General features: G+C 41.7%; 1 protein-coding gene across 1 annotated transcript in view; it reads right to left on the bottom strand.

Moving 5' to 3' along the window:
- The window catches only part of trpa1a (transient receptor potential cation channel, subfamily A, member 1a), a 23,666-nt gene extending 16,141 nt beyond the window's left edge, over positions 1–7,525 (bottom strand). Inside the window, exons 1-12 of the mRNA XM_058418399.1 lie at positions 7,372–7,525; positions 6,358–6,456; positions 6,132–6,282; positions 3,981–4,156; positions 3,153–3,260; positions 2,668–2,776; positions 2,449–2,594; positions 1,633–1,769; positions 1,255–1,303; positions 907–1,006; positions 723–823; positions 160–329 (exon numbers count right to left, since the gene is read on the bottom strand). Coding sequence (XP_058274382.1) covers positions 160–329; positions 723–823; positions 907–1,006; positions 1,255–1,303; positions 1,633–1,769; positions 2,449–2,594; positions 2,668–2,776; positions 3,153–3,260; positions 3,981–4,156; positions 6,132–6,282; positions 6,358–6,453 — 1,343 coding nt within the window. The 5' untranslated portion in view covers positions 6,454–6,456; positions 7,372–7,525. The remainder of the gene's footprint in view (positions 1–159; positions 330–722; positions 824–906; positions 1,007–1,254; positions 1,304–1,632; positions 1,770–2,448; positions 2,595–2,667; positions 2,777–3,152; positions 3,261–3,980; positions 4,157–6,131; positions 6,283–6,357; positions 6,457–7,371) is intronic.
- Positions 7,526–17,022: the final 9,497 nt, after the last annotated feature.

The following is a 17,022-nucleotide window of genomic DNA, read 5'->3' as shown; positions in this document are numbered from 1 at the left end:
GATCTTCTGCTCTTGGAGAAGCTGCTGCTTCTGTTCAAAGAAATCAGTGATTCGACTCAGACAGTTCAGTTCAGATCAGATCAGATCAGATGTTTACTCTTGATAACCTAACTAATACCATCGATGACTTTAGTAGTTGTACTCTCTTTATCCACTTACTCAGCTGCAAAGTGTAAGGCAGATTTCTTCTGCTTGGACTTCTGGTCGAGGGAGACCTCCAGGCCGAGCATGTTCTTCACCGAGTCAGGGATTCCCAGCCTGCAGGCATAGTGAAGAGGAGTGCAGCCCTCAGAGTCTTCATCATTCAGCAGCTCTCTCACATTCTTGTGCTGCAGCAATCATAAAATATTACATTTTCAAAACAGTAAGTAATAAATCGTCTTAAGCTAATCAGGGTAGTGGATATGCCGGGGAAGTGGACAAGGCTGTGGTGAAAAAGCAGCCCTAAAGCTGTGCAACGTGTTTGAGGCAGAGGTAGTGCTTTAGTTCAACACTAGGTGGCAGTAAAACCTTGTTTTTTTTTTAAATTACTCATTGATTGCAGCAAATATCACAGAAAGTGTGTGTGTGTGTGTGTAAGAGAGAGAGAGAGAAAGAGAGAGAGAGAATGTGTGTGTGTGAGAGAGAGAGAGAGAGAGAGAGAGAGAGAAGAAACAGAACTTCAGATGAAATGAGATGAGGAACGTCTTGATCTCGGTCAGAAAGCAGAGTGTGTGAATCACCTGCAGAACTTCAGCTGGAAGGTTCTTCAGACCGCGAGGCTGCAAGATGGCGAGATGCAGAAAGTTACATCCAGCTTTGTCTTTAACCATCAGATCAGCACCTGACACCAGAACACAAGCAATCCAGGGTTATTTATCTCCAGCGCTCTCGGGGAATCTTCATAAAAAGGTTTCTGGAGTTTACCGTGTGACAGCAGCAGGTTCACGCTTCTCCACGCTCCACAGTTGGTCGCTAGCAGTAGGGGGGAGTGGCCTTTGCAGTCGGTGAAGTCGATGTCGGCTCCCTGAAGTCACACAGCGATAACTAGCAAAGAAGCTAACTAGCATTTTGTTTAAAGTGACAGAGTGCTGATTAGCTGAATGGCTGTTAGCTAGCTGCACTGTGAGCTAGTCAGGCTGTCAAGGGCTGGATTGATATGAAGCTACTGTAACTAGCTGCAGTGTTAGATAGTCTCAGTGCTAATTAGCTGAATCGATACCGAGCTAGCAGCATTGTTAGCTCAGAGCACTTCTCCTCATCAGATCCTCTTACCTGTGAGATTAGATACTCCACCAGCTCATGGTGGTCGAAAATGGCTGCCCTGCATCAGAGAGAACAGGAGTGAGATGATGGCGATGTGGAGACGGTAAAATATTTTCCCTTTAATTTATATCACAGCAAATTTTCCACAGCTACAGATTTTTATTGAATATCGCACTGATACGCGTTACATAAACATCTCCATATAAACCAGTGAGTTTATCAGTGGAGTGTGTGCTGTACACGTCCCTGTTGCTATGGAAACGATAAGGTATCAGATCAGTGCATTAATATAAACCTGCACTACAGTCAGGGCTGCTGTTAGAGAGAATTAATCAACACCCTGAACAATGACCAATCAGAGTCCAGAACTCGGCAGGGTGTAAATACTTATGTAGCGGTGTTTGGAGCGCTCCATCGGTGATGTTGATGATATCACACACTCTCTCGTACGCCTGGAGCATCAGCTTCACGGCTTCAGAGGCTCCCTGAGTGCAGGCCAAGTGCAGAGCAGTGGATTTATCACACTGTGGAACATGGAGAGGAAAAACTCCTTTTAAAACAATGAATGAAAACAATCATTTGAGAATGAAACTTCTGACATTTTATTTTACCAGCAGAACTTTTTTCTTTTTTTTGCTAACAGAACAGTTTTTGATAAAATGTCGTGTTTTATTACACTTTTTTATTTTTAAGCTTTTAAGTTTAATATTTTAAATTATTCAGATTAATGTTCATTTTTTTATGCTGTTTCTCATTATCACGTCTCAAAAACCACATGGTCTTGTGGTCAGATTTCTCTCAGTGTTTTGAAGAACCCTGCAGCAGAGTGTGAGAAATATAAGAACACTTCCTGTAGGATTCTTCTGCAAGCTGAAAGAGCTGGAACTAAAGAACCTTCAGAAAACATTACTCTAAGAGTGGACACACTTCTCGCCAGATTTCCAGCCTCAGTTTCTTCACTAATCACACACAAATCGTTTCCTGTGATAAAAGTTGTGATGTGATTAATCTCACTTTCAATACAAAAACCTGCCATTTTTACAGAGGTGTGTAATTTTATGTAGATCTTCTGACTGACCATCTGAACATGACTGAGTTCCATGACAGCTGATTCAAGCGACAGACTAGCGTTAGCCTCATAGCTCCAGGAGACGTGTAAATGGTTGACTTTGTGTGTTTGATGTTTGTTCTCAACTTCTCTACCTGCTGCTGGTCGATTTTGGCTCCGTGAGCGATGCAGAGCTTGATGACCTCGAGGTTTCCTCCTCGTACGGCCAGGTGAAGTGGACTGCTGATGGATTTGTCGACGTAGCTTATGTGTCTCGCAATGGGCACGCCCAGCTCCTCTCCTGCATGAGGAAAAGATTTGATTTGATTTGATTTGAAAATTTGATTAGATCACACCGAGATCTGATGTCTGACCTTTTTGGAGAACGATCTCCATGGACCTCTTGGCTCCTGCGAAGGCGGCAGCGTGGATGGGGAAGAGACCCAGCTTGTTCTGGCAGCACAGTCTGGCGCCGTTCCTGTGCTGGGATCGGGATTTATCCCAAATTACAAATACTGACTGATGGCTTGATTACGGCTTCTGACACTGGAGACTCCTTCCATTACAGAAAAGTCTCATTACGAGAGGAAAACTTCATCATATCAACAATTACACACATTTTATCATCGGTATTAGAATGTTCTAGGAACAATTATATGCCTGCAAAACAAATTAACATATATGTAAATTCCCTTCTTTTATACTGCCTCAGTTTATGCATCATACTCACAAGTTTCCGTATATGGTCAGTGCTTCCTGTTCTCAGTTCCCAGCTATTATGGAGGGTAAATCATGCCAGTTTTTAAACACTGGACTTTTTTATCCACAATATGCTAGGAATCAGTGTGTTTTTAGTTACCAGCATGAGAAGCGCCTCGTGATTGTCCACTGAAGCGGCCAGAATTAAAGGTGTGTTTCCCAGGTCTCCCTCCAGGTTCACGTCCGTCTCGCTGTGTGTCAGGAGTTGCTGTGAAAATAAAAAAAAATTAAAAAATCATCTGTACAGTATGTGTGAAGTTCATGTTCATGTCCAGGCATGACCACATTTTCTCCTCTGGTGTCCTCACTGCAGCTTTTGATTGTATTTTACAGAAATTGGAATAAATCCTCTGAGTTTAATGTAAATTGATTTTAATGAGAGGATCACGTTATTGCTTTGTGGTCAGCAAGGAGACCAAATCTGGTTCTTCTGATCTGATCTGCTGGATTCTGGACTGCGATTATGAAGATTATTATATAATATTTATGGAAGGACTCTCCCATGTCATCACTTTGGCTCCTAAGTAATGTTTGTCTGGAGTGTTAATCCTGATGATGTCATCACTAATCGAAGGCTGGGAGTCCAAGAGAGTAGAAATTGCTCAGGCTCCCTGGATGGGCGGAGCCTTCTCTGACTGTCTGCTGCCAATCACAGTGACTGCAGTGACACACAGAGTTGTGGTTGTCTGTGAGCTCATGCCTGCAGAAGAGATAAGACAGGGCTAGCCCCACCCTCCCAGGTGGTTGCTGTCATGTCATAGGAGGGAGCAGGTTGGTGGGCAGGAATTAACCAAGATCAAATTAGAAGAAAATAAAATTTTTTTTGGTCTTATTAACTGTAAGAGAGAGAATAATGAGAGGTTGGTGAGAAGATGAGTGTTTATAGCTGCTGTAACGTAAATGAGGACGATGTTGGATGTGCTTGTACCTCCACTATGTGGTTGTGTCTGAGGCTGACGGCGAGGTGCAGCGGTGAGAGAGACGCTTTGTTCAGGATGTTAGGATTCGCGCCAAGACTCAGCAGAACCGAACAGCTTCCATGCTGATCCTGCTGAATGGCCCAGTGCAGGGGAGTGTTCCCATCATCGTCCACAATGTCCAGCTCTACACACACCAGAAGAAACCAGAACCATGTTTTTATTAAATATTAATAAACTCATCACACATGAAACTCATCACACTTGAACCTCATCACACATGAAACTCATCACACATGAAACTCATCACACATGAACCTCATCACACTTGAACCTCATCACACTTGAACCTCATCACACATGAAACTCATCACACATGAAACTCATCACACATGAACCTCATCACACATGAACCTCATCACACTTGAACCTCATCACACTTGAACCTCATCACACATGAACCTCATCACACTTGAACCTCATCACACTTGAACCTCATCACACATGAAACTCATCACACATGAAACTCATCACACATGAAACTCATCACACATGAAACTCATCACACTTGAACCTCATCACACTTGAACCTCATCACACTTGAACCTCATCACACATGAAACTCATCACACATGAACCTCATCACACATGAAACTCATCACACATGAACCTCATCACACATGAACCTCATCACACTTGAACCTCATCACACATGAAACTCATCACACATGAAACTCATCACACATGAAACTCATCACACTTGAACCTCATCACACATGAAACTCATCACACTTGAACCTCATCACACATGAAACTCATCACACATGAAACTCATCACACATGAAACTCATCACACATGAAACTCATCACACTTGAACCTCATCACACATGAAACTCATCACACTTGAACCTCATCACACTTGAACCTCATCACACATGAAACTCATCACACATGAAACTCATCACACATGAACCTCATCACACATGAACCTCATCACACTTGAACCTCATCACACATGAAACTCATCACACATGAAACTCATCACACATGAAACTCATCACACTTGAAACTGATCACACTTGAACCTCATCACACTTGAACCTCATCACACATGAAACTCATCACACATGAACCTCATCACACATGAAACTCATCACACATGAACCTCATCACACATGAAACTCATCACACATGAACCTCATCACACATGAAACTCATCACACATGAAACTCATCACACTTGAACCTCATCACACTTGAAACTCATCACACATGAAACTCATCACACATGAACCTCATCACACATGAATCTCATCACACTTGAAACTCATCACACATGAAACTCATCACACATGAAACTCATCACACATGAAACTCATCACACTTGAAACTCATCACACATGAACCTCATCACACTTGAAACTCATCACATTTGAACCTCATCACACATGAAACTCATCACACATGAAACTCATCACACTTGAAACTCATCACACATGAAACTCATCACACTACAGATCAGTCTTCCACAGTTTTACTCCTGATGCTGTTAGAACTTCTATTTTTAGAACCTTGCCAGAACCCACAGCAGGCCATGTGAAGCAGTGAGATCATGTACATTAAATTACTGCAGCACATTTCCAGACAGATTCTCCATCTGATCCATCACACAGCTCCACATCAGGAACCAGCAGAAACTTGCAGTGATTTATAGTCTATATTTTTATATTATAAAATTATATAAAATTATAAAATATTATATAATGATTTATGATTTTTTTTTTAAAAATCATTGTATTAAATATATATATAAATATATATCATGAAGTCCTAAAATGATGCACATTTTTAGCTTAAAATTCTAAGATAAAAAATTTTGTTCCTAATCCTATTTCTAATCTCATTAAAGAGGATTTTATTTTCTGTTGGATTTATGTTCATTTGTTGGAGTTACACTAATGTTGCTCCTGTTGAACAGATTCTAAAAGCAAGAGTTTTTATTTTCATACTAAAAAGATCATTATATCTGACCGCATTGCATTCTGGGTCATTTTCATGTCTACAGTAAACTCTTCATCTCAAACACAGTCAACCTCAGCTAATAATCACAGCAGAATCGGTGGTCTGTGTTGTTACTGTCCATGAGTGCGCTGGTGTCTGACCCTGAGAGCCGGCGATCTGTACGATGAGGTTGATGACCCGGATGTGTCCTTTAGAGGAGGCATAGTGTAGCGGCGAGGCTCCTCCATCATCCCGAACGCCCAGATTACTCCCGTCACCCTCCAGAGCCGGGGCGTCGCCCTTCAGAGCCCACTGTGGAAAAACACGTCAATGATCAGCAGCATGCAAAGGAGCAAAACAACGTTTTTACAGAATAAAATCGGACACCTCAAAGATGCTCAGCGACGTCCCGCAGGTTCCGTCCATCTCCATCAGACTCTGATACTCATGGGTGAACTTCGATGGAGTTCTGGACGGACGCATGGCCTCTCACCACAAAGACACCGGACACATGGAGAGTGGACGCAGAAGGAGGACTCACAACCAAGGAAATAATACAACAATCCTCTGACCACAGATTTATTAACACCAATTAATTAATTTAAAAATTTTCCTTCCATTTACCTTACCTTTATTTTTTAAATATTATTTTAAAATAATTAACTTTAAAATAGTTCATTTTTATAAAATTAACATATTATTGCATATTAATATTCAATTTTTTTAGTTCTTACACAGTTTATAAATTTTTTATTATTTGCTAGATTTCCACTTTTATTTCTGCCTTTTTATTTCTTTCTTTCTTTTTTTTTACTACACATTGGAAAGCATTTTTAATTGCAAGATAAAAGTATGCAATGTGCTTTATACATTATTATTATTATTATTATTATTATTATTATTATTATTATTATTATTATTATTGTAGATCTTTCTGATACAAATTCTACTCTACACCTTTTAAAATATAATGAATAAATAAAATAAACACATTATTTACTATAATAAACAATTCCAAACATTTTAATAAATAATGTCTGGAATTCTAGGATTCTGTTTGCAGGAAGAAATATGAGATGTGTTATAGTAAATCTCTCTAAAATCTCTCTTTAAGTTAAAAAAAAACTGTCATGAGACTAAAATGGAGTTTTATTTATACAGAATTGCTTACAACATAAAAGTAGAGTTTAATTTCAACTGTAAAAACACTGATCTGTGATCAGAACAGGATGAAGTTCATCATTAAAACCAACTGATGCTTTGCTCTGAAAAACTTTTAAACTATTCTATACTCATATATTTCTAAATCCTACATTTATTTCATAATAGAAGTCTAAATATCAACAAGTAATAATCTTTAAAATCATATCTGAGGTTAAAATGAAATAAAATGGTTAGTACCTGGTGAGATCCGCTCTTCTGTCCCGGGTTCAGTGTGTGAGAGTCCTGGTTATCAGTGACACTGGTTTATATAGAGTGAGATACACACCCTGAAGATCAGATTACTGTGTGTGTGTGTGTGTGTGTGTGAGCAGCAGGGCTGTGTGTGTTGACTCCTCCAGCACACACTCCTCTCTCCAGCTCTAATGGCAGTTATGGTCAAGCAGCAGAAGGACGAAGGCGACTGGCCGAAAGCGGAGATCGGTGACGTGGCAGCAGCAGACGCCATGGTACGAGGTTTAATGGTTGAAATAATGCAATTGTAATCCTCCTCATTTGCTTTACTTATATTTGATTTGTTTTATGCTCATTTTTCTTGCTGCTAACTGAATAACACAGACATTACAGTCTGAGACGTGTGAAGATCCGTCATTCGTCTTCGCTTTCATCCAAACCGCATTCACTCATCTCTGTAATTCATTAGAGCGGGGAGATGGCTTCCTGTGGAGACCTAAAAACATCTCCAGCGTGTCCTGATAATCGACTGGACGATATATCACGATATTTAGTGTGTGATTATCATGACCACTTCACAGCTCCATCACGGCTTTTTCACTGGTCCATGATGAGACGCTTGCTGTGGTATGAGCTACATGTCAGCTTTCCTTCTTCACTTCATTATTAACTGATTCTTCTTAACAAAAGTCTTCATCTGAACTTCCTTTCAGTGAAGCTTTACTTACTTCTTGTGTTTACTGCAGTATTTCAGCTCATCCAGAATCAGAATCAGAAAAAGTTTTATTGACAGGTACAGCAATACCATGCAGTTTTCCCGGCAGCCAATCACATGGCAGCATCACAGAGCATTAAATCAAGCACGTCAAGAGCTTCAGGTAATCTTCTCATCAACACCAGTGATTGTGACCGTGGCATGGCTAGCGCTGGCTGCTTGGAGTATTTCAGAAGCTGAGATTTCACACACCATGTCAAGTGAACATCATGTCTTCATGCAGAAACCCTGCGTTGATGAGAGACAATCAGCTCAGAGGAGAACGAGCAGGAGAACTGAGCTGACAGGAGGTTTCGGTGATTCTAATGATCACTCTTTACACATGTTTTGAGCAGAAAAGCTGCAGCAGCAGCTGAAGACCACATCAGGTTCATCTCACTTCATTGGACAGGGGAAGATTAGGAAAAGGTCAGGTGAATGAGCAGGTGTGCATGTGTTCCAAATAAAGCAGACAGTGAATGCATATCATATATGACAGAAGATTTGGTCTTTTAAAAGCGTAACATTAATATTCTCCCTTAATAATTTATGGCGTCCCTCAGGGATCAGTTACAGGCTGCATTCTGTTTCCTGGTTACCATGGAAACATATACTTTCTCTTTAGCTCCAGCTTTCTGTACGTTTTCTTGGGCTGTTTTGTTTTGTTATAAATTATGGACGTCACTTGGCAATGTGAAATGTTATTTTATCATACGCTATAATAAATCCTCAGCTCTAAACACCTTCATGATTTCATCCTCAGAGCCTTTTCTGGAATTCCTGATTAATCAGAACAGCGTGATTCAATTCAATTCAATTCAATTCAATTCAATTCAATTCAATTCAATTCAATTCAATTCAATTCATTTTATTTGTATAGCGCTTTTAACAAAGAGCATTGTCTCAAAGCAGCTTTACATGAGAAACAACATAAGAAAACAACAAACATATAAACAGACAGACAGACAGACAGTCCTAGATGTTATCCCAAGTGAGCAAGCCTGAGGTGACTGAGGCGACTGTGGCAAGGAAAAACTCCCTTAGATGGTAAGAGGAAGAAACCTTGAGAGGAACCGGACTCAAAAGGGAACCCATCCTCATTTGGGTGACAGTTGTGTGATGCAGATACAGCATGTGTATAGTGTTATGTAAATCAATAAGGAGGTTGTTGTCCACGGCGCTGCTTGAACATCCCAATCCTCACAAGCAGAACCCGGCTGGAGCTGGTCCATCTCCGGATGCCACTGGAGCCGGCACAGTCTCTGTATGCCTCGGGATGGGTAGAAGAAGGGAAACAATGGAACACACAGAGTCTCTCACAGACAGACGCTCTCACTGTTCTGTGTAAACTTATTCATTATTTTCTGATTACTTTAATCTTGTATATTGTAAATCTAGATTCTTATTTATACTTAAACTATTTTAGTTGCTTAACAATTAAACTTGTTTCATTAGCAGCTAGTCCTTATTTCTATTAGCAGCTAATCTCTGTGTTGCCTCTGCCAATCAGAATTTATTTACTTTGTCTAAGAGAACGATGGATTGAGTCTGAGAAGTGAAAAAAACACAACAACAAATCCAAAAACACAAGGACGAATCAGACGAAGAGGAAAAGGTAGGTATAGTTTGAAACGGAATTCTTCCCTCTGGTTGGACGAGACATCTGTCACTCAGGATATACAGGAAGTAGAAAATTGTGTATCTAACTTTATTTCTTCTACATGTGTGGAGTTCTGCCTTCACTTTAAACCATATTTTTGTTCAATAGTGCAACTTTAAATCTTTTAAAGAAAATAAACATTATTTTATTATTATTTTATTTAAAACAAGAAAATAGAGTTCATTCAGCGCTACTGTGAGGAAGGACGTTCATATGGTCACTGTGATGTTGGACATACTGATAGTGTATCATGGAGTAAAGATTAATTTACGATCTCTAAAACACACACCAGGAATGTTCGGAAGATCAAACTATTCCAGATTAAAGGATGTAAGGAGTTTATACACACACCAGTCCACTTTCTACTGCTGCAGCCTGCTGGACTTCCTGTAGATCCTGAGTGACTGATGTTTTGTCCAATCAGAGTGAAGAATTCCATTTGCAAACTTTACCTAGCTTTTCTGCTTTGTCTGAAATGTTGTTTTCTGATTTGTTATTGTGTTTTGTATGGCAGAAACAACATCATCAACAACAAGGTGAAGGAGTTAATCAGTCAGTATCTTCCCACTGCGGCTCCAGTATTCTCTAAATGTTGGCACTTTTGTGTGTTTTTTTCTCCATGTCACACACTGAAAGACAAAATGGACAAATATGTCACTTTTATATAGAATGATTTACAACCTAGAAAACAGGATTAAGCAACGACTGAGGTTTTCAAAAGCGAGTGTCCAGTCAGAGCCACTTACTAACCACATCTCTGAGACTGATTGCTGCTCACACAGACAATGAAAAGCTCTGCTGTGGTAAAGGCCTACAGGATGTGGTGCAGTTTGTGGCTGTAAATGAACAACCTCCTGACTGAACGCTCGACTCGACTCCTAATGACCATGTGCTGGCTGCCATTTTCCTCAGTTCTGATATTTCACATTATAATATTATTCATTTTTAAATTTGAGTTAAATTACTGATGGAGAATGGTACAATGTGGTACAATGGACATCAATAAAACCAGATTAAACCCAAATCCATTCAGTGGCTCTGAATTGAACTCGGAAATTATCCTGCTGGTGCAGACTGACTGCTTTCAGTATTTCTAATAAAATATAAAATACTTTCTATACAGAATGGTGCAAAAAACAAAAAACATGCGGTTCTGTGGTCAGAAACACCTCTGTGATGAGAGAGACTCAGAGGAGAACGGCTAGACGGGATCGAGACGATAGAAACTTAGATCATCACTCGGTATATCCGCCATGAGCAGAAAAGCATCAACACACACCACGTCACACCGCAAAGCTCTTCATCACGTCACACCGCAAAGCTCTTCATCACGTCACACCGCAAAGCTCTTAATCACGTCACACCACAAAGCTCTTCATCACGTCACACCACGAAGCTGTTCATCATGTCACATCACGAAGCTGTTCATCATGTCACATCACGAAGCTGTTCATCATGTCACATCACGAAGCTGTTCATCATGTCACATCACGAAGCTGTTCATCATGTCACATCACGAAGCTCTTCATCATGTCAGATCACGAAGCTCTTCATCATGTCACATCACGAAGCTCTTCATCATGTCACACCATGAAGCTCTTCATCATGTCACACCATGAAGCTCTTCATCATGTCACATCACGAAGCTGTTCATCATGTCACACCATGAAGCTCTTCATCATGTCACACCTTGAAGCTCTTCATCACGTCACACCTTGAAGCTCTTCATCATGTCACACCTTGAAGCTCTTCATCACGTCACACCATGAAGCTCCTCATCGTGTCACATCACAAAGCTCTTCATCACGTCACATCACAGAGCTCTTCATCATGTCACATCACAAAGCTCTTCATCATGTCACACATGATGCTCTTCATCACGTCACACCACGACGCTGTTCATCATGTCACACCACGAAGCTGTTCATCATGTCACACATGAAGCTCTTCATCATGTCACACCATGAAGCTCTTCATCATGTCACATCACGAAGCTGTTCATCATGTCACACATGAAGCTCTTCATCATGTCACATCACGAAGCTGTTCATCATGTCACATCACGAAGCTCTTCATCACGTCACACCATGAAGCTCTTCATGTCACACCATGAAGCTCCTCATCGTGTCACATCACGAAGCTCTTCATCATGTCACATCACGAAGCTCTTCATCATGTCACATCACAGAGCTCTTCATCATGTCACATCACAAAGCTCTTCATCACGTCACACCGCAAAGCTCTTAATCACGTCACACCGCAAAGCTCTTAATCACGTCACACCACGAAGCTGTTCATCATGTCACATCACGAAGCTGTTCATCATGTCACATCACGAAGCTGTTCATCATGTCACATCACGAAGCTGTTCATCATGTCACATCACGAAGCTGTTCACCATGTCACATCACGAAGCTGTTCATCATGTCACATCACGAAGCTGTTCATCATGTCACACCATGAAGCTGTTCATCATGTCACACCATGAAGCTCTTCATCATGTCACACCATGAAGCTCTTCATCATGTCACACCATGAAGCTCTTCATCATGTCACACCATGAAGCTCCTCATCATGTCACATCACAAAGCTCTTCATCATGTCACATCACAGAGCTCTTCATCATGTCACATCACAAAGCTCTTCATCACGTCACACCACAAAGCTCTTAATCACGTCACACCGCAAAGCTCTTAATCACGTCACACCGCAAAGCTCTTAATCACGTCACACCACGAAGCTGTTCATCATGTCACATCACGAAGCTGTTCATCATGTCACATCACGAAGCTGTTCATCATGTCACATCACGAAGCTGTTCATCATGTCACATCACGAAGCTGTTCATCATGTCACATCACGAAGCTGTTCATCATGTCACACCATGAAGCTCTTCATCATGTCACACCATGAAGCTCTTCATCATGTCACACCATGAAGCTCTTCATCATGTCACACCATGAAGCTCTTCATCATGTCACACCATGAAGCTCTTCATCATGTCACACCATGAAGCTCTTCATCATGTCACACCATGAAGCTCCTCATCGTGTCACATCACGAAGCTCTTCATCATGTCACATCACAGAGCTCTTCATCATGTCACATCACAAAGCTCTTCATCATGTCACATCACGAAGCTGTTCATCATGTCACATCACGAAGCTGTTCATCATGTCACATCACGAAGCTGTTCATCATGTCACATCACGAAGCTGTTCATCATGTCACACCATGAAGCTCTTCATCATGTCACACCATGAAGCTCTTCATCATGTCACACCTTGAAGCTCTTCATCATGTCACACCTTGAAGCTCTTCATCACGTCACACCTTGAAGCTCTTCATCACGTCACACCTTGAAGCTCTTCATCATGTCACACCTTGAAGCTCTTCATCACGTCACACCATGAAGCTCCTCATCGTGTCACATCACAAAGCTCTTCATCACGTCACACCACGACGCTGTTCATCATGTCACATCACGAAGCTGTTCATCATGTCACACATGAAGCTCTTCATCATGTCACACCATGAAGCTCTTCATCATGTCACATCACGAAGCTGTTCATCATGTCACATCACAAAGCTCTTCATCATGTCACATCACAGAGCTCTTCATCATGTCACATCACAGAGCTCTTCATCATGTCACATCACGAAGCTGTTCATCATGTCACATCACGAAGCTGTTCATCATGTCACACATGAAGCTCTTCATCATGTCACATCACGAAGCTCTTCATCATGTCACATCACGAAGCTCTTCATCATGTCACACCATGAAGCTCTTCATCATGTCACACCATGAAGCTCCTCATCGTGTCACACCATGAAGCTCTTCATCATGTCACACCATGAAGCTCTTCATCATGTCACACCATGAAGCTCTTCATCACGTCACACCGCAAAGCTCTTAATCACGTCACACCGCAAAGCTCTTAATCACGTCACACCACGAAGCTGTTCATCATGTCACATCACGAAGCTGTTCATCATGTCACATCACGAAGCTGTTCATCATGTCACATCACGAAGCTGTTCATCATGTCACATCACGAAGCTGTTCATCATGTCACATCACGAAGCTGTTCATCATGTCACATCACGAAGCTGTTCATCATGTCACATCACGAAGCTGTTCATCATGTCACACCATGAAGCTCTTCATCATGTCACACCATGAAGCTCTTCATCATGTCACACCATGAAGCTCTTCATCATGTCACACCATGAAGCTCCTCATCGTGTCACATCACAAAGCTCTTCATCATGTCACATCACAGAGCTCTTCATCATGTCACATCACAAAGCTCTTCATCACGTCACACCGCAAAGCTCTTAATCACGTCACACCGCAAAGCTCTTAATCACGTCACACCACGAAGCTGTTCATCATGTCACATCACGAAGCTGTTCATCATGTCACATCACGAAGCTGTTCATCATGTCACATCACGAAGCTGTTCATCATGTCACATCACGAAGCTGTTCATCATGTCACATCACGAAGCTGTTCATCATGTCACACCATGAAGCTCTTCATCATGTCACACCATGAAGCTCTTCATCATGTCACACCATGAAGCTCTTCATCATGTCACTCCTTGAAGCACTCCAGCATGTCACACCATGAAGCTCTTCATCATGTCACACCATGAAGCTCTTCATCATGTCACACCATGAAGCTCCTCATCGTGTCACATCACGAAGCTCTTCATCATGTCACATCACAGAGCTCTTCATCATGTCACATCACAAAGCTCTTCATCATGTCACATCACGAAGCTGTTCATCATGTCACATCACGAAGCTGTTCATCATGTCACATCACGAAGCTGTTCATCATGTCACATCACGAAGCTGTTCATCATGTCACACCATGAAGCTCTTCATCATGTCACACCATGAAGCTCTTCATCATGTCACACCATGAAGCTCTTCATCATGTCACACCATGAAGCTCCTCATCGTGTCACATCACAAAGCTCTTCATCATGTCACATCACAGAGCTCTTCATCATGTCACATCACAAAGCTCTTCATCATGTCACATCACGAAGCTGTTCATCATGTCACATCACGAAGCTGTTCATCATGTCACATCACGAAGCTGTTCATCATGTCACATCACGAAGCTGTTCATCATGTCACATCACGAAGCTGTTCATCATGTCACACCATGAAGCTCTTCATCATGTCACACCATGAAGCTCTTCATCATGTCACACCATGAAGCTCTTCATCATGTCACACCATGAAGCTCTTCATCATGTCACACCATGAAGCTCTTCATCATGTCACACCATGAAGCTCCTCATCGTGTCACATCACAAAGCTCTTCATCATGTCACATCACAGAGCTCTTCATCATGTCACATCACGAAGCTGTTCATCATGTCACATCACGAAGCTGTTCATCATGTCACATCACGAAGCTGTTCATCATGTCACATCACGAAGCTGTTCATCATGTCACATCACGAAGCTGTTCATCATGTCACACCATGAAGCTGTTCATCATGTCACACCATGAAGCTCTTCATCATGTCACACCATGAAGCTCTTCATCATGTCACACCATGAAGCTCTTCATCATGTCACACCATGAAGCTCTTCATCATGTCACACCATGAAGCTCCTCATCGTGTCACATCACAAAGCTCTTCATCATGTCACATCACAGAGCTCTTCATCATGTCACGTGACAAAGCTCTTCATCATGTCACATCACGAAGCTGTTCATCATGTCACATCACGAAGCTGTTCATCATGTCACACCATGAAGCTCTTCATCATGTCACACCTTGAAGCTCTTCATCATGTCACACCTTGAAGCTCTTCATCACGTCACACCTTGAAGCTCTTCATCATGTCACATCACGAAGCTGTTCATCATGTCACACATGAAGCTCTTCATCATGTCACACCATGAAGCTCTTCATCATGTCACATCACGAAGCTGTTCATCATGTCACATCACAAAGCTCTTCATCATGTCACATCACAGAGCTCTTCATCATGTCACATCACAGAGCTCTTCATCACGTCACACCGCAAAGCTCTTAATCACGTCACACCACGAAGCTGTTCATCATGTCACATCACGAAGCTGTTCATCATGTCACATCACGAAGCTGTTCATCATGTCACATCACGAAGCTGTTCATCATGTCACATCACGAAGCTGTTCATCATGTCACACCATGAAGCTCTTCATCGTATCACATCACGAAGCTGTTCATCATGTCACACCATGAAGCTCTTCATCGTGTCACATCACGAAGCTCTTCATCATGTCACACCATGAAGCTCCTCATCGTGTCACATCACAAAGCTCTTCATCATGTCACATCACAGAGCTCTTCATCATGTCACATCACAAAGCTCTTCATCATGTCACATCACAGAGCTCTTCATCATGTCACATCACAAAGCTCTTCATCATGTCACATCACGAAGCTGTTCATCATGTCACACCATGAAGCTCTTCATCATGTCACACCATGAAGCTCTTCATCATGTCACACCTTGAAGCTCTTCATCATGTCACACCTTGAAGCTCTTCATCACGTCACACCTTGAAGCTCTTCATCACGTCACACCTTGAAGCTCTTCATCATGTCACACCTTGAAGCTCTTCATCACGTCACACCATGAAGCTCCTCATCGTGTCACATCACAAAGCTCTTCATCACCTCACATCACAGAGCTCTTCATCATGTCACATCACAAAGCTCTTCATCATGTCACACATGAAGCTCTTCATCACGTCACACCACGACGCTGTTCATCATGTCACATCACGAAGCTGTTCATCATGTCACATCACGAAGCTGTTCATCATGTCACACCATGAAGCTCTTCATCATGTCACATCACGAAGCTGTTCATCATGTCACACATGAAGCTCTTCATCATGTCACATCACGAAGCTGTTCATCATGTCACATCACGAAGCTCTTCATCAGGTCACACCATGAAGCTCTTCATCATGTCACACCATGAAGCTCCTCATCGTGTCACATCACAAAGCTCTTCATCATGTCACATCACAGAGCTCTTCATCATGTCACATCACAAAGCTCTTCATCATGTCACACCGCAAAGCTCTTAATCACGTCACACCGCAAAGCTCTTAATCACGTCACACCACGAAGCTGTTCATCATGTCACATCACGAAGCTGTTCATCATGTCACATCACGAAGCTGTTCATCATGTCACATCACGAAGCTGTTCAT

Source organism: Hemibagrus wyckioides, linkage group LG20, assembly GCF_019097595.1.
Source record: "Hemibagrus wyckioides isolate EC202008001 linkage group LG20, SWU_Hwy_1.0, whole genome shotgun sequence".
Classification (NCBI taxonomy): Eukaryota; Metazoa; Chordata; class Actinopteri; order Siluriformes; family Bagridae; genus Hemibagrus; species Hemibagrus wyckioides.
This window is presented reverse-complemented; position numbering and strand designations above follow the sequence as displayed.